We start from the raw sequence: 27,314 nt of genomic DNA, 5'->3' as shown, positions 1-27,314 counted from the left end.
CCCAGGGCTGGGCTGGCAGGGGCTGCGGGTCGGGAGTGAGGGGCACCGGCAGGGCTGGGGGGAGCCCCAGGGCTGGGCTGGCAGGGGCTGCGGGTCAGGAGTGAGGGGCACCGGCAGGGCTGGGGGGGGAGCCCCAGGCTGGGCTGGCAGGGGCTGCGGGTCGGGAGTGAGGGGCACCGGCAGGGCGGGGGGGGCAGGTTCCCTGGTGCTCTCTCTGCTGCTCTCCCCCCCCCCCCCTCGCACTTCCTGTCTGGTTAACATCCAGCCCCCCACCCCGGACTGACCAGCAGGACCCACCTGCGAGGCGGAAGTGGGGGGGGGGTTTACTCACTGGGCTGCCCCAACCCAGTGATGTTCCCAGCCCCCCACAGCTCAGAGCCCAGGAATCTCCCCCCCCCCCGCCGGTGCCCCTCACTCCCGCCCCGCAGCCCCCGGAGCGAGCAGGGACCGGGCCAATCTTCAGGGCTCGCTGACTGGCAGTGAATTCCCAGCCGGCGGGGGCGGGGGGGAAGCGTGGCTGGGGGGAGGGGCGCAGCTGGGAAGAGGAAGGGGGGGGACACGCTAGTGGGGGGAGGCTGGGTCGCCCAGCCTGACGCAGACACAGCGTGTCCCCCTCCCCCCGCCAACACCCTCCTCCCCGCGGTTCAAAAGCTCCCCCCCGCCGCAGTAACGGAGCCAGACCTGCCAGCACCAGCGGGGAGAGCAGCCGGCAGCAGGTGAGGGGAGTGCGGGCCAGTGGTTAGAGCGGGCGGGGGCAGGAGCCAGGACTCCTGGGTTCTCTCCCTGGCTCCGGGAGGGGAGGCCAGCCGTTACAGCGTGGGGAGGGTCTGGGTGCCAGGACTCCTGGGTTCTCTCCCTGGCTCGGAGGGGGGGAGGCTAGTGGTTAAAGCAAGGGGGGGATCTGGGAGCCAGGACTCCTGGGTTCTATCCCCAGCTCTGGGCAGGGCTGCCATGGCGGGGGCAAGTGGGGCAATTTGCCCCAGGCCCCACGAGCCCTGGCCCGGTGGTGGTCCGGGTCTTTGGCGGCATTTCGGCGTCAGTGGGGGACCCTTCAGTGCTGCCAAAGATGGGGAGCGACTGAAGGGCCCCCCGCCGCCGAAAACCCGGACCCCCGCCGGGTGAGTACAAGCGCCGCTGCTCCCCGTTTTCCCCCGGGGCCCCTGAATCCTCTGGGTGGCCCTGGCTCTGGGAGAGGAATGGGGGTGGTGGTTAGAGCAGAGGGTGGGGGCTGGGAGCTAGGACTCCTGGGTTCTCTCCCCAGCTCTGGGAGATGAATGGGGGTGAGTGGTTAGAGCAGAGGGTGGGGGCTGGGAGCTAGGACTCCTGGGTTCTCTCCCCAGCTCTGGGAGATGAATGGGGGCTGGTGGTTAGAGCAGAGGATGGGGGCTGGGAGCTAGGACTCCTGGGTTCTCTCCCCAGCTCTGGGAGATGAATGGGGTCTGGTGGGTCACAGCAGGGGGGACCAGGAGCCAGTGCTCCTGGGTTCCCTGACAGGAGGAGCGTCACGCTCTGTGTGGGTCATTTATTTATTCCAACGGACCTTTCTTGGGTGCCACTTGCCGTCATCCCGACAACGCCTCCTTCCCAGCCCCGTTTAATCATCCTCATGGCCGTGCCCCAGAGCTCCTGCCACTTTGGGCAGCCCTGGGCCTTGAACCCCCCCCCCCATTACTGAGCCCTGGGGGGCTCCAGTCCCCACCCACCCAACCGCAGCTCACCCCATTCCCATCCCTTGCAGAGATGGACCCCAGAAAAGCGCCTAAATACCTCATCTCCGCCGGGCGCCGCATCCTCACCATCGCCTTTGCCCTGCTCATCTTGGGGGTCCTGGCGTGGGCCTACGTCGCCGGGATCCAGCTGGTGGCCGACCAGTATCGGATCATGGCCTTCGGCCTCTACGGAGCCTTCCTCGCCGCCCACCTGGCCATCCAGAGCTTCTTCGCCCTCCTGGAGCACCGGCGGATGAGGAGGGAGTCGTTGACCTGCAGCTACACCAAGACGGTGGCGTTGACCATCTCGGCCTACCAAGAAGACCCGTCCTACCTCCGGCAGTGCCTGGAGTCGGTGCGGGCCACCCTGTACCCCCGCGAGAAGCTGCGGATCCTCATGGTGATCGACGGGAACAGCCCCGACGACCACTACATGCTGGACATGTTCCGCGAGGTCTTCGCCGGCGAGGACGTGGGCACCTACGTCTGGGAGAACAACTACCACCGGCAGCCCCCGCTGGAGGGCGAGGCGGGGGGCAGCGGCTCCCCGGGGGCGCCAGGGGAGGAGCCCGGGCCCTACACCGAGGTGGAGATGGTGGACCCAGGCCAGCTGGTGGTGGAGGAGTTGATCCGCTCCAGGCGATGTGTCTGCATCATGCAGCGGTGGGGCGGGAAGCGGGAGGTGATGTACACGGCCTTCCGGGCGCTGGGCAGCTCGGTGGACTATATCCAGGTAAGAGCAAGGAGCTGGCTACCCTCCCGCCCCCACTCCCTCAGCGCAGCGCCCCCCACTGCCGTCCTGGGCATCGGGGCCAACCCTGACTGCCAGGGGAGACCCCCACCCTGCCCCCTGCAGCACAGCGCCCCCTAGTGCCGCCCTGGGGCATTGGGGGTGCCCTGACTGCCAGGGGAGACCCCCGCCCCGCCCCCTGCAGCACAGCGCCCCCTAGCGTCAGCCTGGGGCATCGGGGCCAGCCCTGCCTGCCAGGGGAGAGACCCCGCCCCGCCCCCTGCAGCACAGCGCCCCCTATTGCCGCCCTGGGGCATTGGGGGAGCCCTGCCTGCCAGGGGAGACCCCCACCCTGCCCCCTGCAGCACAGCGCCCCCTAGCATCAGCCTGGGGCATCGGGGGAGCCCTGACTGCCAGGGGAGACCCGCACCCTGCCCCCTGCAGCACAGCGCCCCCTAGCGTCAGCCTGGGGCCATGGGGCCAGCCCTGCCTGCCAGGGGAGAGACCCTGCCCCACCCCCTGCAGCACAGCGCCCCCTATTGCCGCCCTGTGGCATTGGGGGAGCCCTGACTGCCAGGGGAGACCCCTACCCTGCCCCCTGCAGCACAGCGCCCCCTAGCGTCAGCCTGGGGCAGCGGGGCCAGCCCTGCCTGCCAGGGGAGAGACCCCTAGCACTGCCCTGGGGCATCTCCCCCTGCCAAAGGAGAACCCCCCACCCTACCCCCTGCAGCACAGCGCCCCCTAGTGATGCACTGGAGCATCAGGACCAGCCCTGCCTGCCAAGGGAGAGACCCCCACCCCACCCCCTGCGGCACAGCGCCCCCTAGTGCTGCACTGGGCGTGAGGCTCAGCACAGCTCCCCCTGGGGGACTCAGCAGGTAACACCCCTTCTTGGCGGCCCCCAGGTGTGCGACTCGGACACCAAGCTGGACCCCCGGGCCACGGTGGAGCTGGTGAAGGTGTTGGAGGCCAACAAGCACTACGGAGCCGTGGGGGGTGACGTGCAGATCCTGAATGTCTCCGACTCCTTCATCAGCTTCATGAGCAGCCTGCGCTACTGGATGGCCTTCAACGTGGAGCGCGCCTGCCAGTCCTACTTCGACTGCGTCTCCTGCATCAGCGGGCCCCTGGGTGAGCCTGCCAGGACGCCTGGGTTCTCCCACGCTCTGGGAAGGGAGTGGGGGCTAGCGGTTAGAGCAGAGAGCGGGGGGCTGGGTGTCAGGACGCCTGGGTTCTCTCCCCAGCTCTGAGAGGGGAGTGGGGTCTAGTGGTTAGAGAAGGGGGGCTGGGGGGGCTGGGAGCCAAGACTCCTGGATTTTCTCTTCAGCTCTGGCAGGGGAGTGGGGTCTAGTGGTTAGAGTAGGGGGCTGGGAGCCAGGACACCTGGGTTCTCCCCCTCTCCGGGAGGGGAATGGGTTCTAGCGGTTAGAGCAAGGAGGCTGGGAGCCAGGACTCCTGGGTTCTCTCTCCAGCTCTGGCAGGGGAGTGGGGTCTAGTGGTTAGAGCAGGGGGCTGGGAGCCAGGACACCTGGGTTCTCCCCCTCTCCGGGAGGGGAGTGGGTTCTAGCGGTTAGAGCAAGGAGGCTGGGAGCCAGGACTCCTGGGTTCTCTCTCCAGCTCTGGCAGGGGAGTGGGGTCTAGTGGTTAGAGCAGGGGGCTGGGAGCCAGGACACCTGGGTTCTCCCCCTCTCCGGGAGGGGAGTGGGTTCTAGCGGTTAGAGCAAGGAGGCTGGGAGCCAGGACTCCTGGGTTCTCCCCCTCTCCGGGAGGGGAGTGGAGTCTAGCGGTTAGAGCAGGGGGGCTGGAGCCAGGACTCCTGGGTTCTCTCTCCAGCTCTGGCAGGGGAGTGGGGTCTAGTGGTTAGAGCAGGGGGCTGGGAGCCAGGGTTCTCCCCCTGTCTGGGAGGGGAGTGGGGTCTGGTGGCTGGAGCAGGGGGTTCTGTCCCGGCTCTAGGAGGGGCAGGGAAGGGAGTGCTGGGAATTCTGGCTTTGCTGACCCTGCGCCGCCTGCTGCCCCCTGCAGGCCTGTACCGGAACGACCTGCTGCAGCAGTTCCTGGAGTCCTGGTACAACCAGAAATTCCTGGGCACCCACTGCACCTTCGGCGACGACCGGCACCTCACCAACCGCATGCTGAGCATGGGCTACGCCACCAAGTGAGTGCATGGCCCACTGCGCCCGGGGCCCTCCTCTGGGGGCTCGGAGCCAGGACTCCTGGGTTCTTTCCCCAGGTCTGGGAGGGGAGTGGGGTCTAGCAGTTAGAGCAGGGGGGCTGGAGCCAGGACACCTGGGTTCTCTCCCCAGGTCTGGGAGGGGAGTGGGGTCTAGCAGTTAGAACAGGGAGGGCTGGGAGACAGGACTCCTGGATTCTCTCCCCTGCTGTGGGAGGGGAGTGGGGTCTAAGGGTTAGAGTGGGGGGGGGCTGGGAGCCAGGACTCCTGGGTTCTATTCCTGGCTCTGGAAGGGGAGTGGGGGCTAGCGGTTAGAGCAGGGGGGGCTGGGAGCCAGGACTGCTGGGTTCTCTCCCCAGGTCTGGGAGGGGAGTGGGGGCTAGCGGTTAGAGCGGGGGGGGCTGGGAGCCAGGACTGCTGGGTTCTCTCCCCAGGTCTGGAAGGGGAGTGGGGGCTAGCGGTTACAGCAGGGGGGCTGGAGTCAGGACTCCTGAGTTCCAACCCCAGCTCTGCATTAGCTAAGCCCCCCGCTTTTTCCCCTCCCCCCCAGGTACACAGCCCGCTCCCGCTGCTACTCAGAGACCCCCGCCCAGTTCCTGCGCTGGCTGGCCCAGCAGACCCGCTGGACCAAGTCCTACTTCCGCGAGTGGCTCTACAACGCCCTCTGGTGGCACCGGCACCACCTGTGGATGACCTACGAGGCCGTGGTGGCCGGCGTCTTCCCCTTCTTCGTGACGGCCACCGTCCTGCGCCTCTTCTACGGGGCCAGCCTGTGGGACGTGCTGTGGGTCCTGCTCTGCGTCCAGCTGGTGGCCTGCGTCAAGGCCCTCTACGCCTGCTGGCTGCGGGGCAGCCCCCGCATGCTCTTCATGAGCCTCTACGCCCTGCTCTACATGGGCGGCCTCCTGCCGGCCAAGTACTTCGCCATCGTCACCATGAACAAGAGCAGCTGGGGCACCTCCGGGAGGAAGAAGATGGTGGGAAACTTGATGCCCCTGCTGCCCGTCTCCATCTGGGGGCTACTGCTGCTGGGGGGGCTGGTTTACACCCTCTACCAAGAGGCCCAGGCCGACTGGACCAGCTTGGTCAAGCAGGCCGAGCTGGGCTACCTGGTCATCGGGGTGGGCGTCTACCTGGGCTACTGGGCCGGCATGGTGCTGCTGTACTGGGTGTGGATCCGGCGGTGCTGCCGGAAGCGGGCCGATCACTACACCGTCCAGGTGTGAGGCCCGGACGCCGGGGTTCCTTGTTATTCGCTTCCTACCTCCCACCCCCCAGCCTGGCTATGGGGAAGCTGGAAGGCCGGATTAGACAGGGAAGTGATGGCTAATGGGGAGTGAAGGGAATGAGGGCTCCTGGGTTCCACGTCCTGCTCTGGGAGGGAAGTGGTGTCTAGTGGTTATAGCGGGTGGTGTGTGGGAGCCAGGACGCCTGGGTTCTCGCCCTGGCTCTCTGTGGGGAGTGGGGTCTAGTGGTGAGAGTAGCGGGGCTGGGAGCCAGGACTCCTGGGTTCTATCCCCAGCTCTGAGAGGGGAGAGGGGTCTAGCAGTGGGAGCAGGGGGGCTCGCAGCCCGGACTCCCGGATTCTATCCCTGACTTTCACAGGGGAATAGGGTCTAGTGCAGGGAGTCTCAAACTGGGGGCCGGGACCCCTCAGGGGGTCTCAAGGTTATTATGTGGGGGTCACAAGCTGCCAGCCTCCACCCCACACCCTGCTTTGCCTCCAGCATTTATAATAGTGTTTAATATAAAAAAATTTATTTTAATTTATAAAGGGGAGGGTCAATCTCAGAGGCTTGCGGTGGGAAAGGGGTCACCGATACAAAAGTTTGAGACCCACTGGCCTAGTGGTTAGAGCAGGGGGGCTGGGAGTCAGGACTCCTGGGTTCTCTCGTCACTACGGCCGTGTCTACGCTACAGGAACTATAGTGACATAGCGCCAGTGCCGGAACGATGCCAGCCTAACCCATAGCATAGACTCAGCCGACGATGGGGGGGCCCTCGGGATAGGACACACCCCTCCCCGCTAGCGCTGCTCACGGACGCCTTCTTCCACCGACCACTGGGCATCTCTTCAGCGCTCGGGAGGTGGTAGATTTTTCACCCCTGGCAGCACTGTCAGCCCCAAGACACAGCAGCTCGGGGACGTCCATCTTTCCCCTAGTACCTAGTTAATGTTCGGCTCCAGGCGATTGTCTGACCTCGTTTTATTTATTAATCTCATCGTCTGCCACACTCACACCCGCACGTCTCCGTTGGGACACGCTTAAACCAGTGTTGAAATGCAGCTGTTTCTGGGGTGGGGCGCGGGGGCTGTTTACATAGAGTGTCCCTTGCCAGGCGCTCAGACGTCGCTGTTTCTGCTGTCGGGTGCAGGAGCTGTTTATCTAGTATGGCACTGAGATGCAGCTGCCTCTGGAGTGGGGCGGCTGTTTACACAGGGATCCCTCGCCCAACGCTGAGATTCATCCGTCTCTGGGGAGGGGCGCATCATTGCAGGACATCATGTTGTGGATGTCGTTACGTCTGCTGAATGGCCACGCTCATTGGTCGACCCTCATCTCTTTCAAGTCAGAGATGCCTGCGAGCTACGGGAGGATCTCCCTTCACAGCGGTAGTAAGTTTTTATCCTGCACTGCGCAGTTTGCCCACTCCGGTCCGACAAATGCTCCAAACTTTACATCCTGTCGCCGTTTGCTCGCACTGAAAAATCCCACCCCAGAGTCTGAGTTTGGGGATGAAGGTTTGGAGGGGAAAATTTGCTGCTCTTGCTGGGTGGATCCTTTCACCTCGATAAACTTTACCGATCGTGAGGGCGAGAGGCGCCCCCTTTCCAGCAGGGAAATGAAGGCACGAAGTCTTATTTATTTGTCTGTAATAATTACAAAGAGCCGTTGAAGAGGAGAGATTTTTCTTGGATTTATTTTATAAAATGTGGCAAATAAAATGTATTTTTTTGAAAAAAATCGGTCTCCTCAACCCTCGTCATTAACGTTCCTTGTGCTAATTTGGATTGTTATTGATAAGCCTTCGCTTTATACATGGAGCCCTGGCCCGGTGCTGAGAGGCAGCCTGTAGACGGGCCGGACTCACCCCTGCGGCGCCTCCTGCTGGTCGTCCTCGGGAATTAGCTCAGTCCAGCGTCCGGAGCGCCCTCTGCAGGCTGGTGATCCGCCTTCCAGCTACTGGCCCCCGTGTCCCTCCCAGGACCCTGGTGCCCCTTTAACTGGGTCTCCCCCACCCAGGGGAACCCCCACCCCACTATCCCCACTTTGCCTTAGTATTGGCTACTGCCCAGTCTCCATCTAGCCCCTGTTCACTGGGGCAGGCTGCAGTATCAGCCACTCAGCACAGGCAAAGGGGTTTGGACCTGCTGCCTCTGCAACCCCCAGTACCTGTTAGCCCAATGCTAGGCCGCAGCCTGGGGCTTTCCAGGCTGGAGCTCCCCAGCTCCTCTGCCTTTCCCCAGCCCTGCTCCACTCCGGTACCCTGTGTCCAGCCCCCTGCAGCCAGGCCCTTCTCCCTCTACAGGCAGAGGGAGACTCCGGAGCGCCCGGCTCCCAACCTCTTTATAGGGCCAGCTGGGCTCTGATTGGGGCATGGCCCAGCTGCAGCCGCTTCCCCCAATCAGCCCGGCTCTTTCCTTCCCCAGCCCCACCCCCCTGCCGGGCCGGCTTTACCCCTCAGGGCAGAGCGGTGACCACCCGCCTACACAGCCACGTCTGGGGTGCGGTGCTGGGTCGTCTGTCCAGGAACCTGCCCTCACTCCCTGCAGCACAGTAACCCCTACACCGCACTGGGGCATTGGGGCGAGCCCCGGCCGCCAGGTGTCACCGACTCACGGATCGGGCCCACTCTTGGGTCCGTGGGGGGTGCCCCTTTGAGGGCGACAGCCCTTCTCGGGGGGCCGCTCTCTCTTGGGGTCAGGCCCCTCCACCTCCTGGAGCCGCACCTCTCTGAGCCTCAGCACGTCTGTCTCTGCCGTGGGCCCCCCAGGGAGTCCTCTCGCTCTGGGCCCCCTGGGGCCTCCTCACCCCCCGCCCTGTTCTCTAGCCTGGACCCAGCATCAAGCAGGAGGTTTATTGAGAGTTGAACCCAGCACAGGAAACTCTCAGGGCCTCAGGCCTGGCCACCCTTAGCCCAGCACATCCCAGCGGGGGCTCTGCCTGCTCCCTCTCTCCAGCCCCGAGCCCCCCTGCTTCCAGCTGGGCCTCCGATACCCCCGGCCCCAGGCCCCCTCTGTCCACTGGCTTCTCTCCAGGTAAACAGGGTCGTAAACAGGAAGGCCTGGGTCTCCTCTCCTCTCAGCCCCACTCTGGCTGGAACCGGCTGGTCAGGTCACCGGGGTCAGCCCATTGTCCTCCCACTGCCCAGAACCGGCTGCGACTCCTGAGCTGGGCCTCCGGGTCACCAGTCGCAGCTCCATCCTCCAGGCCATCGGCCGGGGTCCCGAGTCCCCTCACTGGTCCTCTGTAACAACAAACTCCCTCTCCCCTCCCCTCGTTAAACCAGTAGCACCCAGGGAAACTGAGTCCCACCCCCTCTGCATGCAAACCATAGAAAAACCAAGAAAATCCCCCATAGGAAACAAGGAAAACAAGAAACTCCCCCACTTCGGCACATCTCTCCCCCCTTCGAGGCTGAATGGCACAGCGTCACTGAGCCCGCAAGCTGGGGAAGTTCAGGGCCCCGCCCCGTGATAAAGCATCGGCTGTAACATTGGCCTCCCCCGCACATGAACCACCTCCATGTCGTACCCCTGGAGGAGCAGGCTCCATCTCAGCAGCTTGGCATTAGCCCCTTTCGTTTGGTGCAGCCACGTCAGGGGCGAATGGTCTGTGTACACGGTGAAGCGCCGCCCAAATAGACACGGCTGCAGTTTGTTGAGGGCCCACCCCATGGCCAGGCCTCCCTTCTCTATGGCCGCATAGAGCTGCTCCCGGGGCAGCAGCTTCCTGCTCAGGTACACGATGGGGTGTCTCTCCCCGTTAGTATCAGTTTGCATCAGCAGCACCCCCAGTCCTGTCTCCGAGAACACCGGGAAGGGTTGTTAAAATCCGGGTTTACCAGCACCGGGCCCTGGATAAGTGCCCCCTTCAGCGCACAGCGAGCCCCCTGGCGCTGCTCGGTCCAGACCACCTTGTCCGGCTTCCCCTTCCTACACAGCTCCGTGAGGGGAGCCGCCAGGGAGCTAACATGGGGCACAAACCTCCGGGAGTATCCCGCCATCCCAATGACAGCCTGGACCTGCTCCTTAGTCCGGGGCATGGACCAGTCCTGGATGGCCTCCACTTTGGCCAGGTCCGGCTTCAGGTGGCCGCCCGCCACCTTGTGGCCCAGGTATGACACCTCCGCCATCCCCACCTTGCACTTTTCAGCTTTTACAGTCAGTCCTGCATCCTGAGGCGACCTAGCCCCCTCCTCACCTGGGACACGTGTTCCTCCCAGGTCTGGCTAAAGACACAGATATCGTCAATGCACGCCAGGGCAAAGTCCTCCAGCCCCCTGAGCAACTGATCCACCAGGCGCTGGAAGCAGGGCCGGCTTTAGGCCGAGTCACCCGATTCCCCTGAGTCGGGCCCCGCGCCTAAGGGTATGTCTACCCTACGAAATTAGATCGAATTTATAGAAGTCGGTTCTTTAGAAATCGTTTTTATACAGTCGATTGTGCGTGTCCCCACACAAAATACTCTAAGGGCATTAACTTGGAGTTGCAGCTAGCCGGAGATGTTAGGAGTAACAAGAAGGGTTTCTTCAGGTATGTTAGCAACAAGAAGAAAGTCAAGGAAAGTGTGGGCCCCTTGCTGAATGAGGGAGGGAACCTAGTGACAGAGGATGTGGAGAAAGCTAGTGTACTCAATGCTTTTTTTGCCTCTGTCTTCACAGACAAGGTCAGCTCCCAGACAGCTGTACTCTGCAGCACGGTATGGGGAGGAGGTGACCAGCTCTCTGTGGAGAAAGAAGTAGTTCGGGGCTATTTAGGAAAGCTGGACGAGCACAAGTCCATGGGGCCGGATGCGCTGCATCCGAGGGTGCTAAAGGAGTTGGCCAATGAGATTGCAGAGCCATTGGCCATTATCTTTGAAAAATCATGGCGATCGGGGGAGGTCCCGGATGACTGGAAAAAGCTAATGTAGTGCCCATCTTTAAAAAAGGGAAGAAGGAAGATCCAGGGAACTACAGGCCAGTCAGTCTCACCTCAGTCCCTGGAAAAATCATGGAACAGGTCCTCAAGGAATCAATCCTGAACCACTTAAAGGAGGGGAAAGTGATCAGGAACAGTCAGCATGGATTCACCAAGGGCAAGTCATGCCTGACTAACCTAATTGCCTTCTATGAGGAGATAACCGGCTCTGTGGATGAGGGGAAAGCAGTGGATGTGCTATTTCTGGACTTTAGCAAAGCTTTTGATACAGTCTCCCACAGTATTCTTGCCAGCAAGTTAAAGAAGTCTGGGCTGGATGAATGGACGGTAAGGTGGATAGAAAACTGGCTAGATGGTCGGGCTCAACGGGTAGTGATCAATGGTTCCATGTCTAGTTGGCAGCCGGTATCAAGTGGGGTGCCCCAAGGGTCGGTGCTGGGGCCGGTTTTGTTCAATATCTTCATTAATGATCTGGAGGATGGCGTGGACTGCACCCTTAGCAAGTTTGCAGATGACACTAAACTGGGAGGAGTGGTTGATACGCTGGAGGGTAGGGATAGGATACAGAGGGACCTAGACAAATTAGAGGATTGGGCCAAAAGAAATATGATGAGGTTCAACAAGGACAAGTGCAGAGTCCTGCACTTAGGACGGAAGAATCCCATGCACTGCTACAGACTAGGGACCGAATGGCTGGGCAGCAGTTCTGCAGAAAAGGACCTAGGGGTTACGGTGGACGAAAAGCTGAATATGAGTCAACAGTGTGCCCTTGTTGCCAAGAAGGCTAATGGCATTTTGGGTTGTATAAGTAGGGGCATTTCCAGCAGATTGAGGGATGTGATCATTCCCCTCTATTCAGCACTGGTGAGGCCTCATCTGGAGTACTGTGTCCAGTTTTGGGCCCCACACTACAAGAAGGATGTGGATAAATTGGAGAGAGTCCAGCGGAGGGCAACAAAAAAAATTAGGGGGCTGGAGCACATGACTTATGAAGAGAGGCTGAGGGAACTGGGATTGTTTAGTCTGCAGAAGAGAAGAATGAGGGGGGATTTGATAGCTGCTTTCAACTACCTGAAAGGGGGTTCCAAAGAGGATGGATCTAGACTGTTCTCAGTGGTAGAAGATGACAGGACAAGGAGCAATGGTCTCAAGTTGCAGTGGGGGAGGTCTAGGTTGGCTATTAGGAAACACTATGTCACTAGAAGGGTGGTGAAGCACTGGAATGGGTTCCCTAGGGAGGTAGTGGAATCCTCTTCCTTAGAGGTTTTTAAGGCCGCTTGACGAAGCCCTGGCTGGGATGATTTAGTTGGGTTTGGTCCTACTTTGAGCAGGGGGTTGGACTAGATACCTCCTGAGGTCCCTTCCAACCCTGAGATTCTATGATTCTATGACTGCGTCCACAGTACCGAGGCTCGCGTTGACTTCCATAACGTTGCACTGTGGGTAGCTGTGAGTAGCTATCCCACAGTTCCCGCAGTCTCCGCTGCCCATTGGGATTCTGGGTTCAGATCCCAGTGCCTGATGGGGCAAAAACAGTGTCGCGGGTGGTTCTGGGTAAATGTCGTCAGGCCCCCCTCTTCCTCCATGAAAGCAACATCAGACAATCATTTCGCGCCTTTTTTCCTCGGTTACCTGTGCAGACGCCAGACCACGGGAAGCATGGAGCCCGCTCAGCTCACCATCACGGTAAGTCTCCTGGGTGCTGGCAGACGTGGGGCTGCATTGCTACACAGCAGCAGCTCCTTGCCTTTTGGCAGCAGATGGTGTGTTATGACTGGTCGCCGTCGTCATCGTATTCCTGGGTGCTCTTTTAACCGACCTTGACTCCTTCTGCCGAGCACCCAGAAGATGATGACTAGCAGTCGTAACGCAGCATCTTCTGCTGAGCACCCAGGAGCTGACGATGGCTAGCAATCAAACTGCACCGTCTGCTGCCACCCTAAAGATGGGAAAGACAGATGGAGTGGATCAAAACGAGAAATAGACCCGATTTGTTTTGTATTCATTTGCTTCCTCCCGCCCTCCGTGAAATCAACGGCCTGCTAAACCCAGGGTTTTAAGTTCGATCCTTGAGGGGGCCATTCTGTGTGTGACAGTTGTTTGTGTTTCTCCTTGATGCAAAGCCACCCCCTCTGTGGACTGTAATTCCCTGTAAGCCGTGTCGTCAGTCGCCCTCCCTCTGTCAGAGCAGACAATCGTTTAACACCTTTTTTCAGCCCAGACGCCATAGCACTGGGATCATGGAGCCCGCTCAGATCCCCGCGGCAATTATGAGCACTTTAAACACCACGCGCAGTATCCTGGAATATATGCAGAACCAGAACCTGCCAAAGCGAAACCAGGCGAGGAGGCGACGGCAGTGCGGTGACGAGACTGATGAGGACATAGACAAGGAAATAGACGTCTCACAAAGTACGGGCCCCCGCAATGGGCACATCATGGTGTTAATGGGGCAGGTTCATGCTGTGGAACGCCGATTCTGGGCCTGGGAAACAAGCACAGACTGGTGGGACCGCATAGTGTTGCAGGTCTGGGACGATTCCCAGTGGCTGCGAAACTTTCGCATGCGTAAGGGCACTTTCATGGAACGTTGTGACTGGCTTTCCCCTGCCCTGAAGCGCCAGAATACCAAGATGAGAGCAGCCCTCACAGCTGAGAAGCGAGTGGTGACAGCCCTGTGGAAGCTTGTAATGCCAGACAGCTACCGGTCAGGCCCCTTCACCTCCTGGAGCCGCACCTCTCTGAGCCTCAGCACGTCTGTCTCTGTCGTGGGCCCCCTCAGGGAGTCCCCTCGCTCTGGGGCCCCGGGGCCTCCACCCCCCGAAGGGGATGATGCCCCCTGTTCTCTAGCCTGGAGTGACTATAACACAGGAGGTTTATTGAGCATCTGAACCCAGCACAGGAAACTCTCCGGCCTCAGGCCTGGCCTCCCTCAGCCCAGCACATCCCAGTCCCCCTGCAGCCAGGGGGGCTCTGCCTGCTCCCCCCTCCAGCCCCGAGCCCCCCTGCTTCCCAGCCCCGGGGCTCTGCTCCCTCCAGCACAGCGCCCCCTAGCACCACCCTGGGGCATTGGGGCAGCCCTGCCTGCCAGGGGAGAGCCCCCACCCCACTCTCCAGAGCACAGCGCCCCCTAGCGCCACACTGGGGCATCGGGGCAGCCCTGCCTGCCAGGGGAGAGCCCCCTCCCCGCTCTCCGGAGCACAGCGCCCCCTAGTGCCACACTGGGGCATTGGGGCAGCCCTGCCTGCCAGGGGAGAGCCCCCACCCCACTCTCCGGAGCACAGCGCCCCCTAGTGCCACACTGGGGCATTGGGGCAGCCCTGCCTGCCAGGGGAGAGCCCCCTCCCCGCTCTCTGGAGCACAGCGCCCCCTAGCGCCACCCTGGGGCATCGGGGCAGCCCTGCCTGCCAGGGGAGAGCCCCCCCACCCCGCTCTCCAGAGCACAGCGCCCCCTAGCGCCACACTGGGGCATCAGGGCAGCCCTGCCTGCCAGGGGAGAGCCCCCCCACCCCGCCCCCTCCAGCACAGCGCCCCCTAGCGCCACCCTGGGACATCAGGGCAGCCCTGCCTGCCAGGGGAGAGCCCCCCCACCCCGCTCCCTCCAGCACAGCGCCCCCTAGCGCCACCCTGGGGCATCATGGCCGGCATCCCTGTGGGCAGCTTGTGACTTGTACAGCCAGTCCCTCCGCTGGCACGGGGGGCGATCGAGGGGCTACCCTCAGGGCAGTGCTCGAGCAAACTGCCTGCTCCAGCCCCACGCTGCTAAACGCTGATCCTGCTCCAAACACCCCCTGCTCCTTCCAGGAAGCAGCAGCTCCTTAAGACCCCGGCCCGGCAGCTTACGTCGATCTAACCCCGTCCCTGCTCACGCTGCAGCCTTGCTGCTGCCGCTGCCAGCGCCCCGCTCCCCCCACCTAACAACCCCAGCTGCACGGAGCCGCAGGGCTTGTGTGGGTGTCGTTGGGGCGACCCCGTGACCCGATGGCGGCTGTTCTCGTCCATTTCCCCGCTGGGGGCTGGAGCCCTGAAACTGACAAGGCTGGTGGGCTCCCGTTGTGAACCCCGATCCCCGCTCGCAGGTCAGGTTTTCCTCCCCGGGCGGGGGCGGGGTTCCAGATAGATCCCGCCCGGGCTCCCTCTCCCCACCCTTTCCGGGAGCCCCGCACCCCGGAGCCCAGGGGGCCTGGCAGGGAGCAAGGAGGCCGGGAAGCAGTGGAGCACCGGGGAGCAGCCGCGCTCCCAGCCCCACCCACTGCACCTCTTAGGACGTTTGTAGTGTAGAAATTCCCCCGTTTGTCCCTTCGCTGCCCTGGGCCGCCGGCTCCGGGCTGAGGCCTGCGCCAGCTGCCGATGAGCTCGGTGTTATTCACGCCGGTTACTCAGCGGCCAGCTGGGCCAGGGCTGACGGATTAGAGGCGAGACGAGGCCGGTGACGGGGGATCAGGGTCCCTCCCAGCCCACCCCGGCTGCTCTGCATAGCTGGGCCCTGGGAGCGGTTTCCAGACGTCTGGCCAGGGCGGATTTCTGGCAAAGTGGGAACCTGGCGGGAAATGATCATCCGTCACCGCCTGGATTTGGGGAATGGGCCTCGGATCTTTCCGCTCTAGGGGGTGCCAGCTCCCATCCGGCCCCAGAGGCGGCTGCATCTCAGCACCGGGGAGGAATCCCTGTATAAAGAGCCCCTGCACCCTATCCCAGAGGTGGCTGCATGGAATCACAGAATCTCAGGGTTGGAAGGGACCTCAGGAGGTATCTAGTCCAACCCCCTGCTCAAAGCAGGACCAAACCCAACTAAATCATCCCAGCCAGGGCTTTGTCAAGCCAGGAACCTCTGAGGAAGGAGATCCCACCACCTCCCTAGGGAACCCATTCCAGTGCCTCACCACCCTCCTAGGGAAATAACCGAGCTGCATCTCAGAGCCAGGTGAGGGATCCCTGTATAAACCGTCCCTGTAGCCCACCCCAGAAGCGGCCGCATCTCAGCACCAGGCGAGCCATCTCCATGAATCCAAGGCTTTGGGAGGCTCCCACAGGACCTGTGGGGGGGGGGGGCTGTGTGGCTGAGCCCACCCCCAGGCTCTAATTAGCCCTTATCAGCCATGTCCCCGGTTGGTTCGCACCCCACCCAGCCCGGCTCGCAGGCGCTGGGCCCCGGCGCAGGGCCGGGCGGCAGGGCAGGGGCGGAGGGCGCTGAGGGAATGGAGAGACGGGTGGAGGAAGCGATGGGGTGGGAGAGACGGAGACACCCAATTGAGCTCAACCACGGGGAGGGGAGAAGAGACTGAACAAGACACACCCACCGCTCCCCCCCCAACGCCCCCCCACCCCTGCCAACATACACCCAGTGCCCCCCTCCCCGCAGGCCCCATTCCCCACCCCCCTGAGCCAGCCAGTCCCCCCGCCCTGGTGCTGGATGGGAGCCGGGATCCCAGCCCAGTTCTGGCCAGTAGGACCTGGGCTGAGACCACAACAGCTCGGCTCATCCTGACACCGAAGGCCGGGTGGGAGGTGGGGCTGCGTTGGGTGCCATCGCCACCTGCTGGACAAAGGGGAACCATCAGCCCCTGGGCGCCGCAGTGAAGGAGACGAGTCAGCAATTGTGTGTGTGACACTTCTGCATTTTTATGTCTCATTTTGTGCGTTTTGAAGTGACCTGGAACTTGGGGGTGCACAAGACAAGTCAGACTCCTGCAAGGGGTGAGGCCGACGGGAAAGGTGCAGAGCCACTGTCGTAGGGCACAGCCAGGGAGCCCAGCCTGTGGGCCAGGACTCCGCAGAGTGGGTGCTGCACTAGCCCCCTGCCTCCCATCCTGCAGCCCCCTGCTAGCCCAGCCCTGGGCTCCCCCACTCCCGGCTCTACTGGTGCCCCTCACTCCCGACCCGCAGCCCCTGCTAGCCCAGCCCTGGGCTCCCCCCCACCCCTGCTGGTGCCCCTCACTCCCGACTTGCAGCCCCCTGCTAGCCCAGCCCTGGGCTCCCCCACTCCCGGCTCTGCTGGTGCCCCTCACTCCCGACCCGCAGCCCCCTGATAGCCCAGCCCAGGACTCCCGCCTCTTCAGCTCTGCTGGTGCCCCTCACTCCTGACCTGCAGCCCCCTGCTAGCCCAGCTCTGGGCTCCCCCCAGCTCTGCTGGTGCCCCTCACTCCCGTCTCGCAGTCCCCTACTAGCCCAGCCCTGGGCTCCCCCACTCCCGGCTCTGCCGGTGCCCCTCACTCCCAACTTGTAGCTCCCTGCCAGCCCAGCCCTGGGCTCCCCCCCACCCCTGCTGGTGCCCCTCACTCCCGAATTGCAGCCCCTGCCAGCCCAGCCCTGGGCTCCCCCCCCCCAGCTCTGCTGGTGCCCCTCACTCCCGACTTGCAGCCCCCTGCTAGCCCAGCCCAGGGCTCCCCCACTCCCGGCTCTGCTGGTGCCCCTCACTCCCGACCCGCAGCCCCTGCTAGCCCAGCCCTGGGCTCCCCCCCACCCCTGCTGGTGCCCCTCACTCCCGACTTGCAGCCCCCTGCTAGCCCAGCCCTGGGCTCCCCCACTCCCAGCTCTGCTGGTGCCCCTCACTCCTGATCTGCAGCCCCCTGCTAGCCCAGCCCTGGGCTCCCCCACTCTCAGATCTGCCGGTTCCCCTCACTCCCGCCTCTTCAGCTCTGCTGGTGCCCCTCACTCCCGACCTGCAGCCCCCTGATAGCCCAGCTCTGGGCTTCCCCCAGCTCTGCTGGTGCCCCTCACTCCCGTCTCGCAGTCCCCTACTAGCCCAGCCCTGGGCTCCCCAACCCCGAGCTCCCCCTCAAGCCCAACCCGCAATCCCTGGTTGTCCCAGCTCCCCATCCCTCCAGCTCTGTGATTCTCCAACCTGCTCTCCGCAGCGAGGGAAAAATAGTGACCCCCAGGCTGTGGGGGGCCTGTCTTTGATCAGAGCAACCTAGCGACCCCCCCCCAACCTTTGCCTGCCAGGCAGGGCTCATCAATGCAGGAGGGAGCAGCTGGGGTAGAGAGGGGTCCCTATATAACCAGCCCCCGCACCACACCTCAGAGGTGGCCGCACCTCCACACCGGGCAAAGTTTCCTTGTATAAACAGGCTCTCTGCCCCACCCCAGAGGTGGCTGCATCTCAGCACCAGTTGTATAAATAGAGCCCACCACAAAGACGGTAGTTTTCACTCTGCAGGTGTGTACAGAGGGGTTCTGCATGCCAGGGGTGTGTGTGTGGGAGAGAGAGAGAGTGCAGGGAACAACACAATTACAGGCAGGCAGACACAATGCCCCAGAGATACAACCACGGACACGTGATCTATTTCAGACTCTCTCACACAGAGCAGAGCTCGTTCCCTCCAGCAGGGGGCAGCGCGCGCGCGCACACACACACACACACACACACCCCAATCTCTCCTGCCTCTAGCATCACACCCCTATTGTGATGGCTTATGGGGAACACACAGAGAGCACAGATTGGTGCGAATCCCTTATACCAAGGGGGCTGGGAGCCAGGACTCCTGGGTTCTATCCCTGGCTCTGGGAGGGGAGTGGGGCCTAGTGATTAAAGGGGGCTGGGAGCCAGGACTCCTGGGTTCCATACCCAGCTCTGCGAGCGGGGCAGGACTCCAGGATTTTGCGCGAGGGCGGTTGACGAGAAACCACGGTATCAAATGTCCTTGCACGACCCCGATGTGAAATGTGCTGGCAGCATAAATTCTGTGACACCAACATCCCCGGCCCGCCCGGGCAGGGGGGAGGGCGGGTCTCTGGCTAGGAGGAGACAGCTACTAACTGGGGGGAATGTCGGGCGGGCGGGATATCATGGCGAGAGAGAGAGAGAAATGACAGCCCAGACCCCCCCCTCCGCCCCCCAATGGGAACGGCAAGATTGGCTCCCAAAGGGTTAAATCCCCCACCAGTGACTCCCAGGGCAGAGCGCCCCCTGCTGACCCCGTTATCTGCAGCCCAGCGCCCCCTACTGGCCCCCATAGCCCTCCCCCTGCAGCCCAGCGCCCCCTACTGACCCCCACCCTCCCCCTGCACCCCAGCGCCCCCTACTGACCCCAAACCCGCTCCCTGCAGCCCAGCGCCCCCTACTGACCCCAAACCCGCCCCCTACTGGCCCCCACACCTCCCCTGCAGCCCAGAGACCCCTACTGACCCCAAACCCGCCCCCTACTGACCCCCACACCTCCCCTGCAGCCCAGAGACCCCTACTGACCCCAAACCCGCCCCCTACTGACCCCCACACCTCCCCTGCAGCCCAGAGACCCCTACTGACCCCAAACCCGCCCCCTACTGACCCCCACACCTCCCCTGCAGCCCAGCGCCCCCTACTGACCCCAAACCCGCCCCCTACTGGCCCCCACACCTCCCCCTGCAGCCCAGAGACCCCCAGGCCTTGGTCTCCCATCCCGCTGGTGACCTCCCCCCCCGCTGAGCGCCCCCTGGCCCGGGGAGGGGGGGGACAGAGGGGGCTCAGGGCAGACCGGGATCCTGCCATCCGATTGGCCAGAACGAGCCAACCCTGGCGGGATTTCCCCATTGGCTGGGGAAGGAGGGCGCGAGGCAGGGGCGGGGTTTCCTCAACATCCCCAGTCTGGACGCTGCGTCGGGGCCTGGGGTGACGGGACGTGCCAGCCCCGCCCCCTGCCCCCCCAGCCTGTCCCCCGCCCCCCAGCACCCCCGCCCCCCAGCCTGTCCCCCGCCCCCCAGCAGCCCCGCCTGTCCCCTGCCCACCCCCAGCAGCCCCGCCCCCCCAGCCTGTTACCTGTCCCCCTGCCCCGCCCCCAGCCGCCCCTCTGCCTCTCGCTGTTACCTGTCCCTCTGCCCCGGCCCCAGCCTGTCCCGTCCCCCCCCCCCCCCCACACTCCAGCCCAGCCCCCCCCAGCTCTCCCAGCCACATCCGACTTTCCATCCCCATCCACCTCTGCAGCCTAGACACCCCCCCCCGCTATCCCCGCCCTCCCTCCGCCCCCCTCGCCCTGCAGCCGTCCTGCCCCCGAGACATCTCGGTCCCTCCGGTCTTTCATCCCCAGACACCCCCCGTATCCCCACCCCCTCATTCCATCCCCGTACACCCCCCCCCCATCTATCTACCTCCAGGCCCAGACTCACCCCGCTTGTTCCCACCACCAGCGCTTCTGCTCCCCCCGCGCTCGAGGGCTCCGTCCTGCCGGGGCCCAGGGCTGCGCGGCGGGTGCCCCCCCCCCCCTGCGCCCCGGCCAGGTGCGCGGAGACGGTGTCACCCAACCCGCCCCGCTCCCAAGTCCCCCGCGCGTGGCCCGGGCAGGAGCAGGCCGGTCCCCGGCACAGAGCGGGGCTGGGGCCCCGTGCCCCCCCGCCACCGGCCTCGCCGCTGGGCTGAGACACCCCCCCCCGGCCACTGAGCCAAAGGGGCCTGGAGCCCCCTGGCGGGGAAAGGCCCCACCCCCGCCGGCCAGTCCCCGCCCTGGGGCCGGAGCGGAGCTGGGGGGGGGGGGATTTCCCTGCCATTGTGAGCGCCCTCCCCCTCCCCCAGCTAAGCCCAGGCACCGCCCCCCCCCGCCCCTTCCCGGCGCTCCCCGCTGCAGCAGCCAAGGGGGCGGGAGATGGAATTTTTTGCTTTGGCTTCCAGCCAAAGGCAGAGGCTGCTGCGGGCGCGGGGAGCCCAGGGCTGCGGGTCGGGAGTGAGGGGCACCCGCAGAGCTGGGGGGGCAGGGCTGGGCTGGCAGGGGCTGCGGGTCAGAAGTGAGGGGGGCTAGCAGGGGCTGCGGGTCGGGAGTGAGGGGCACCCGCAGAGTTGGGGGGGCAGGGCTGGGATAGGAGGGGGCTGCGAGTCGGGAGTGAGGGGCACCGGCAGAGGTGCAGTGAGAGGGGGCAGGGGTGGGATAGCAGGGGGCTGCGAGTCGGGAGTGAGGGGCACCGGCAGGGCTGGGGGTGGCAGGGCTGGGATAGGAGGGGGCTGCGGGTCGGGAGTGAGGGGCACCCGCAGAGCTGTGGTGAGAGGGGGCAGGGGTGGGCTAGCAGGGGCTGCGGGTCAGGAGTGAGGGGCACCCGCAGAGCTGTGGTGAGAGGGGGCAGGGGTGGGATAGCAGGGGGCTGCGAGTCGGGAGTGAGGTGCACCGGCAGAGTTGGAGTGAGAGGCGGCAGGGGTGGGCGTGAGGGGCACCGGCATTGGGGGTTCCCTCACTGTACCCTGATTCCTGAACTCAACCCCACATCCCAGGGATATATCCCCATCCCTTTGGCCTGGTGCCTCCCACTTTCTCTCTCATCCACCCCTCACCCTGACGTCTGGTCCCTATAGACTGACTCAGCCCCACTCCCCTGAGCCAGCGACTCCCCAACCCCGTCCTGGGTCAGAGCTGGTGCCTCTTTATCTCCCAACCCGTCCCCTCTCGGGCCTCATCCCCCCCTCCTTTTTGCCCCATCCCCCCCTTCCGACCCCACTATAAACAGTCCCTGTGCCCCTCCCCAGACATGGCTGCATCTCAGCGCTGGATGAGGGGGTCCCTCTATGAAGAGCGTCAGCGCCCCACCCCAGAGACAGCTGCCTCTCGGTGCTGGGTGAGGGATTTGTGTCTGTGCAAAGCCCTTTGGGGCATCAGGTGCTAGAAAGAGAAGTTTAAATACCCCTGACATGGGAACACAGAGACCAGAGAGGTGAAAACGTCCCACCAACAGTCCTCAACACACACCCCCAACACACACACATCCTGACAGCCCTCAACACACACACACACTCATCCATCATCAAACACACACACACACACACGCCCTCAAACACACACACACACACCGACAGCCCTCAACATACACATGCCCTCAACACACACACATACACCCTGACAGCCCTCAACACACACACAGCCATCCATCATCACACACACACACACCCGACAGCCCTCAACACACACACACATGCCCTCAACACATACACCTTGACAGCCCTCAACACACACACACACACACACACCCCAACAGCCCTCCACACTCTCTCTCACACACACACAGACACACCCCAACACAGACACACCCCAACACAGACACACCCCAACAGCCCTCCACACTCTCTCACACACATACATACACCCCTTGTCTGCCAATGCCCAGCCCGTCCTCCCCATCCCCACCTGTAGGTCGTGCTGGCCCAGGGCGTCTGACCTGAGCCCAGGAACCCCCACCCCCACTCTCCTCCCCCATGCCTCACCCAGCGCTGGGCTAGCGGGGGCTGCGGGTCGGGAGTGAGGGGCACCCGCTGGCAGAGCTGTGAAGGGAAGTCCAGGCCTGGGCCAGCAGCGATTGTTCGTTATCGTTCTATCTCCTGGTAATTAATTCTGCCCCCGATTAGCAGCAGATAATCCCATTGCTGCTGCATTCGTTTCTTCTCCCCCTGCAGCGGGATGGATCCCTGAGGTCAGGGAAGCGATTCCCGTCCCCGTCACACCAGTGTGAACGCGCAGGCCCAGGGGCCACGGCAGGCTGAGGGGGCTGAGACCAGAAACACCCCCGAGATTAACCTACAGTTCTATACAGGTAGAATTGGCTGGTTCTGGGGGGCAGGGAATGGGGCACGGGGCCTGTCCCTTCTGGGAGGCTCCGGCTGGCTCTGGGGGCAGGGAATGGGGCGCGGGGCCTGTCCCCTCTGGGAGGCTCTGGCTGGCTCTGGGGGCAGGGAATGGGGTGCGGGGCCTGTCCCCTCTGGGAGGCTCTGGCTGGCTTTGGGGGCAGGGAATGGGGCGCGGGGCCTGTCCCCTCTGGGAGGCTCCGGCTGGCTCTGGGGGCAGGGAATGGGGCGCGGGGCCTGTCCCCTCTGGGAGGCTCCGGCTGGCTCTGGGGGCAGGGAATGGGGCGCGGGGCCTGTCCCCTCTGGGAGGCTCCGGCTGGCTTTGGGGGCAGGGAATGGGGCGCGGGGCCTGTCCCCTCTGGGAGGCTCCGGCTGGCTCTGGGGGCAGGGAATGGGGCGCGGGGCCTGTCCCCTCTGGGAAGCTCCGGCTGGCTCTGGGGGCAGGGAATGGGGCGCGGGGCCTGTCCCCTCTGGGAGGCTCCGGCTGGCTTTGGGGGCAGGGAATGGGGCGCGGGGCCTGTCCCCTCTGGGAGGCTCCGGCTGGCTCTGGGGGCAGGGAATGGGGCACGGGGCCTGTCCCCTCTGGGAGGCTCCGGCTGGCTCTGGGGGCAGGGAATGGGGCGCGGGGCCTGTCCCCTCTGGGAGGCTCCGGCTGGCTCTGGGGGCAGGGAATGGGGCGCGGGGCCTGTCCCCTCTGGGAGGCTCCGGCTGGCTTTGGGGGCAGGGAATGGGGCGCGGGGCCTGTCCCCTCTGGGAGGCTCCGGCTCTGACGCGGCCCCAGGCCGGGGACCGGCGGGCGCAGGTGGCAGCAGCGGCCGGGGTGCTGGGCACCGACTACGGAAATCCTGAACTCCAGGGCGGGGAATCGGTCGCTTTTTGCTTCCGGGACTCAGAATCCCTGGCTCTCTCCCAGCCCCCCCAGCCGATGATGTCACCAGCACCCCCAAAGAGCCTCTCCCAGCATGCTGCGCGGAGGGCGCCCTCCTTGGCTGGGGGATGCAGATGGGGCTCGGGTCCCGGCAGGTGAGTTGAAGGCAGGGGCTGGGGGGGGGGGCAGTGTGTGGCTGAAAGGGGGGGGTAGCATGGATACCGCTCCCCCCATCCAGCCAGCCAGCCCCGGGGAAGGACAGAGACGCAGCTGGAGATTGTCTCCCTGCGGCTCCACAGACACTTCGGGGGCCGCCGCTGACACCCCCTTCCCCCCACACGCCCTGTCTGTCTGTCTGTCCATCCATCCCCACACGCCTAATCCCTCTGTCCGTCCTCCTGTCTGTCTGCCCCAGCCACCCCCAGCCACCCACCCCCTCTATCTATCTATCCCCACCCCCCTCTATCTCTCTCTCTCTATTTCGGGGTGTCTCTTTCTACCCATCTCTCTCTCTCCACCTCTCTCCCTCCATCCTTCCGTCCTTCTCTGTATTTTTCTGTCTGTCCATCCACACCCGGAGCTCTCTCCATCCCTCCCGCTGGATATTCCGGTCTCTTCCCATCCATCCCCGGACACGGGATCTATCGCCCCCCCGCATCTCTCCACCCCCCCCTTGCAGCTCCGGAGCGCCCCCCCCCCGCTCCCTCCCTCCTCCTCCTCTCTCCATTTCTGCATCTTTGCTCTTTCTCCAGGCTCCGACCAGCAACCTGCCACATTCCCCCGCTCCCCCCCCGCCCCGCTGCCCCCCCCCCGCCCAGCCCAGCGCGCCAGCGAGGGGGGGGAGGACGGAGACGCAGCGGCTCCTGCCTTTTCCTCTCCTGCTGGGGGGCGCAGGCACAGCCGGGAGGGGGGGGATCGGGGCTCAGGGGGCCCCTCCCCCCCAGGTGCAGCCTGCAGCGCCCCCCCCTCCCTGCCGGCTTCCCCCAGCCGGGCCCCTTGGAGGCGCCGCGGCCGGGGGGGGGGGGAGCCGGGCGCAGCGGCGGCGGCTGAGCTGGTCAAGTTCGCGCAGAGGAGCCGGAGGATGCGGGGGGGGGGTGTTGAATGGGGGGATCCCAGCCCCCCAGCACAGCCGGAGCGGACGGGGGGGCGGACGGAGGGACGGCAGCCTCCCCCCCCGCCCTGAGTTCTTTGTTCATCTCCATGGGGTGGGGAGGGGGGCGCCCCCGGCGCGCACCGCGTCCCCCCACCCCCAATTTACGCGTCGCGGCGCCGCCGGCGCTAGGAGCAGGTAGGTGGATGGGGTTGGGGGGGGGCTCGGTTCGGTGGGGGAGGGGGGCCAGAGGAGACCCCCCCCCGCTTGGCACTGAGCTGTGTGGCCGGGGCTATGGGGGCGTCTCGCCAATCTCGGGGTAAAGGGGGGATCCAGCGGAGACCCCCCCAGATTGGACCTGAGCTGCGGGGTGGGAGATTATGGGGGTTTCTCTCACCGGGCTGAGGGACGGCTCTGAACATGGGGGTCAGGGGGATCCAGAGGGGACCCCCCAGATTGGCACTGAGCTGCGGGCGGGAGGTTATGGGGGGGTCTCTCTGATCGTGGGGGAGGGGTTGGTGGAGGGGGACCCCCCAGAATGGCATTGAGCTGCGTAAGGAGTATATCGGGGTCTCTCTAAGTTGGGCGGTCCATGGAGGGAGACCCCCCCCAGATTGGCACTGAGCTGTGGAGGGGGAAGCTTTGGGGTCTCTCTGATCTTGGGGGGCTGGGTTTGGCGGGGGGGGGGGGTTCTGGAAAGGGAGATACTGATCTGGGGGAGAGTTTTGGGGGGGGTCTAGCTCTGATCTGATGCTGAAGAATCTCTGTTGGGGGGGAGAGAAATGGGGGCAGATCCCTGTGCCTGGGCTGATCCATCCCAAGTGGGGAGGGACCCCAAGGCCAGATGAAGGTGGAGAGTGGGGGGGGGAGATGAGACACCACTGTAGGAAGCAGATGGGGGAGCAGAGAGTCCCCCCCCCGAAAGATAGACACACTGGGGTCCAACTCACCCACAGAAGAATGGGGTGGGGGGGAGTCCAGGAAGGGAGTGGGATCTAGTGGTTAGAGCAGGTGGAGCTGGGAGCCAGGACTCCTGGGTTCTCTTCCCAGCTCTGGGAGAGGAGTGGTGTCTAGTGGTCAGAGCGGGTGGAACTGGGAGCCAGGACTCCTGCGTTCTCTTCCCAGCTCTGGGAGAGGAGTGGGGGCTAGTGGTTAGAGCAGGTGGAGCTGGAAGCCAGGACTCCTGGGTTCTCTTCCCAGCTCTGGGAGAGGAGTGGTGGCTAGTGGTTAGAGCACTCAGCGGAGGATGGGAGGTGATGGGGCCTGCTGGCTTTTCCTCCTGAGGCTGGCTGGATATTCTTGTATAATGAATATTGCTGAGGACAGGGAAAGGGGTCAGCACAGAATATATGTGGGGGGGAGGGTGTATTTTAGGAAGTGTATGTAACACCCCCCCCCCCGCCTGATTTCTGCCTATCCCTTGGCAATATAATTTATTCCTCCCAAGATGCACCACGTTGCAGTTACAAAGAGGGGGAGGGGAGATCCTTGGCTCCCCATGACTGTGTGTAACCAGCCAGGAGGGGCTGCGGGTCGGGAGTGAGGGGCACCGGCAGAGCTGGGGGGACACACCCAGGGCTGGGCTAGCAGGGGGCTGCGGGTCGGGAGTGAGGGGCACTGTTTCCTCACACAAGGGTTAATGATTTTGACTTGAACTTCCCAGAGACGGGACATTCCGGGGAGGGTGGGTGAGGTCAAGGAAGGGGTGGGGGGCAGGATGAGGAGAGGCTTCCCTTTGGGGGAGGAGCCTGGGGCTCTGTTGGGGGGGGCAGGTTCCACTTTCCCTGAATTGCAGGGCCCCCCAGAGGATTCAGGGGGCAAAGCAATTTCGGGGGCCCCTTCCATAAAAAAAACTTGCAATACTATAGAATACGATATTCTCGTGGGGGCCCCCGCGGGGCCCGGGGCCTGCCCCACGTGCCCCCCCTCCGGGCGGCCCTGCCGAATTGAGCAGCCCTGCCCCCGCATTCCTGCACTCAGCCCCCCTAGATCTGCGCCGGCGCCTGGGAGATCCCACCGGGGATTTGGGGAGGGGGGTCGTGGGGAGTTTCTGCGGGGGAAGGTGATCAGAGAGGGGATCAGACACCGCCCCCCCAATTCCAGACCTGGGGAGAGAACCCAGACGTCCGAGCTCCCAGCCCCCACCCCCCACTGGACCCCATTCCCCTCCCAGAGCCGGGTTAGATGCAGACTGTGCAGGGCCGTGGCGCTCGCAGGGTTAACGTCTGGCCGCGGTTGGTGGGGGGGTATTACGGGGTCAAGGGGGAGCAAGTCCCAGGTGCAGACTGTCTGTGAAGCCAGACGAGGTCAGAGGTCACGGGCAGGGTCAGGGGTCGCTCCCAGCACTGTCGCCTGTGCATAAATCATAGTGTCTGGGAGAGGAGGAGGGTCTGGTGGGTTAGAGCGGGGGAGGGGGAGGGCTGGGAGCCAGGACTCCTGGGTTCATATAACTGCCACATTCCCATTACATAGAGCCATAGAAACATTCACACACACAGTGTGTATATATGTGCATGCACACTGAGCTGTCGTGTGTGTGTGCGCGTGTGTGTGCGTGTGCCTTCCTGCCTGCCCTGCTGAAGGGGATGAGTCCTGGTGTGTGTGTGTGTGTGAGAGAGAGGGAGAGTGTGCATGTGGCTCTGTGTGTATGTGTGTAGGGTGTTTGTGTGTCTGCAGATGGAGTGTGTACTTCCATCTGTGTGGGTGGGTGATCAGACAGGTGCATTTGTGGAGGGGCCCATGCACACATACACACAGTCACCTGAACACTCAGAGTTACACAATCACAGTTAAACACTGTTGCACAATCAGACTTACAGTTTCACACAGTGACAGTCGGACACTCAGATGTTGAAGTCGCACACATTCACTTGCACACAGTGACAGTTGCACCCATGAACAGTCACAACCAGACATACAGTCATGCAGTGACAGTCGCACACATGGACAGCCTCAATCACACCCACTCAGTCACACACAGTGACAGTTGCACACATGGGTGTTCACAACCACACACACATTTACATACAGTGACAGTCACACACCCTGACAATGACAATTGCACACCCTTGCAGTGACGATTATACA

General features: G+C 63.7%; 2 protein-coding genes across 2 annotated transcripts; one reads left to right on the top strand and one right to left on the bottom strand.

Moving 5' to 3' along the window:
• The first annotated feature begins 1,740 nt into the window (after positions 1 to 1,740).
• On the top strand, positions 1,741 to 5,835 carry HAS1 (hyaluronan synthase 1). The gene is made up of 4 exons (XM_044991623.1): positions 1,741 to 2,442; positions 3,345 to 3,570; positions 4,462 to 4,594; positions 5,160 to 5,835. Exons 1-4 carry the CDS (start codon positions 1,741 to 1,743, stop codon positions 5,833 to 5,835), a joined length of 1,737 nt encoding a protein of 578 aa, XP_044847558.1.
• A 3,778-nt stretch (positions 5,836 to 9,613) lies between these two features.
• Positions 9,614 to 9,967, bottom strand: LOC123351929 (uncharacterized mitochondrial protein AtMg00860-like). The gene has a single exon (XM_044991622.1). It carries the CDS (start codon positions 9,965 to 9,967, stop codon positions 9,614 to 9,616), a length of 354 nt encoding a protein of 117 aa, XP_044847557.1.
• Positions 9,968 to 27,314: the final 17,347 nt, after the last annotated feature.

This window comes from Mauremys mutica, chromosome 17 (genome assembly GCF_020497125.1).
Source record: "Mauremys mutica isolate MM-2020 ecotype Southern chromosome 17, ASM2049712v1, whole genome shotgun sequence".
In the NCBI taxonomy this organism is placed as follows: Eukaryota; Metazoa; Chordata; order Testudines; family Geoemydidae; genus Mauremys; species Mauremys mutica.
Note: the sequence above shows the minus strand (reverse complement) of the source record. Positions and strands in the feature narration are given on the sequence as shown.

Coding starts and splice junctions, on each gene's coding strand:
- LOC123351929 (XM_044991622.1), bottom strand. CDS start 9,967: ATGGCGGAGGTGTCATACCTGGGCCACAAGGTGGCGGGCGGCCACCTG.
- HAS1 (XM_044991623.1), top strand. CDS start 1,741: ATGGACCCCAGAAAAGCGCCTAAATACCTCATCTCCGCCGGGCGCCGC. Junction 2,443..3,344: donor GCTCGGTGGACTATATCCAG/GTAAGAGCAAGG, acceptor GGCGGCCCCCAG/GTGTGCGACTCGGACACCAA. Junction 3,571..4,461: donor CTGCATCAGCGGGCCCCTGG/GTGAGCCTGCCA, acceptor TGCCCCCTGCAG/GCCTGTACCGGAACGACCTG.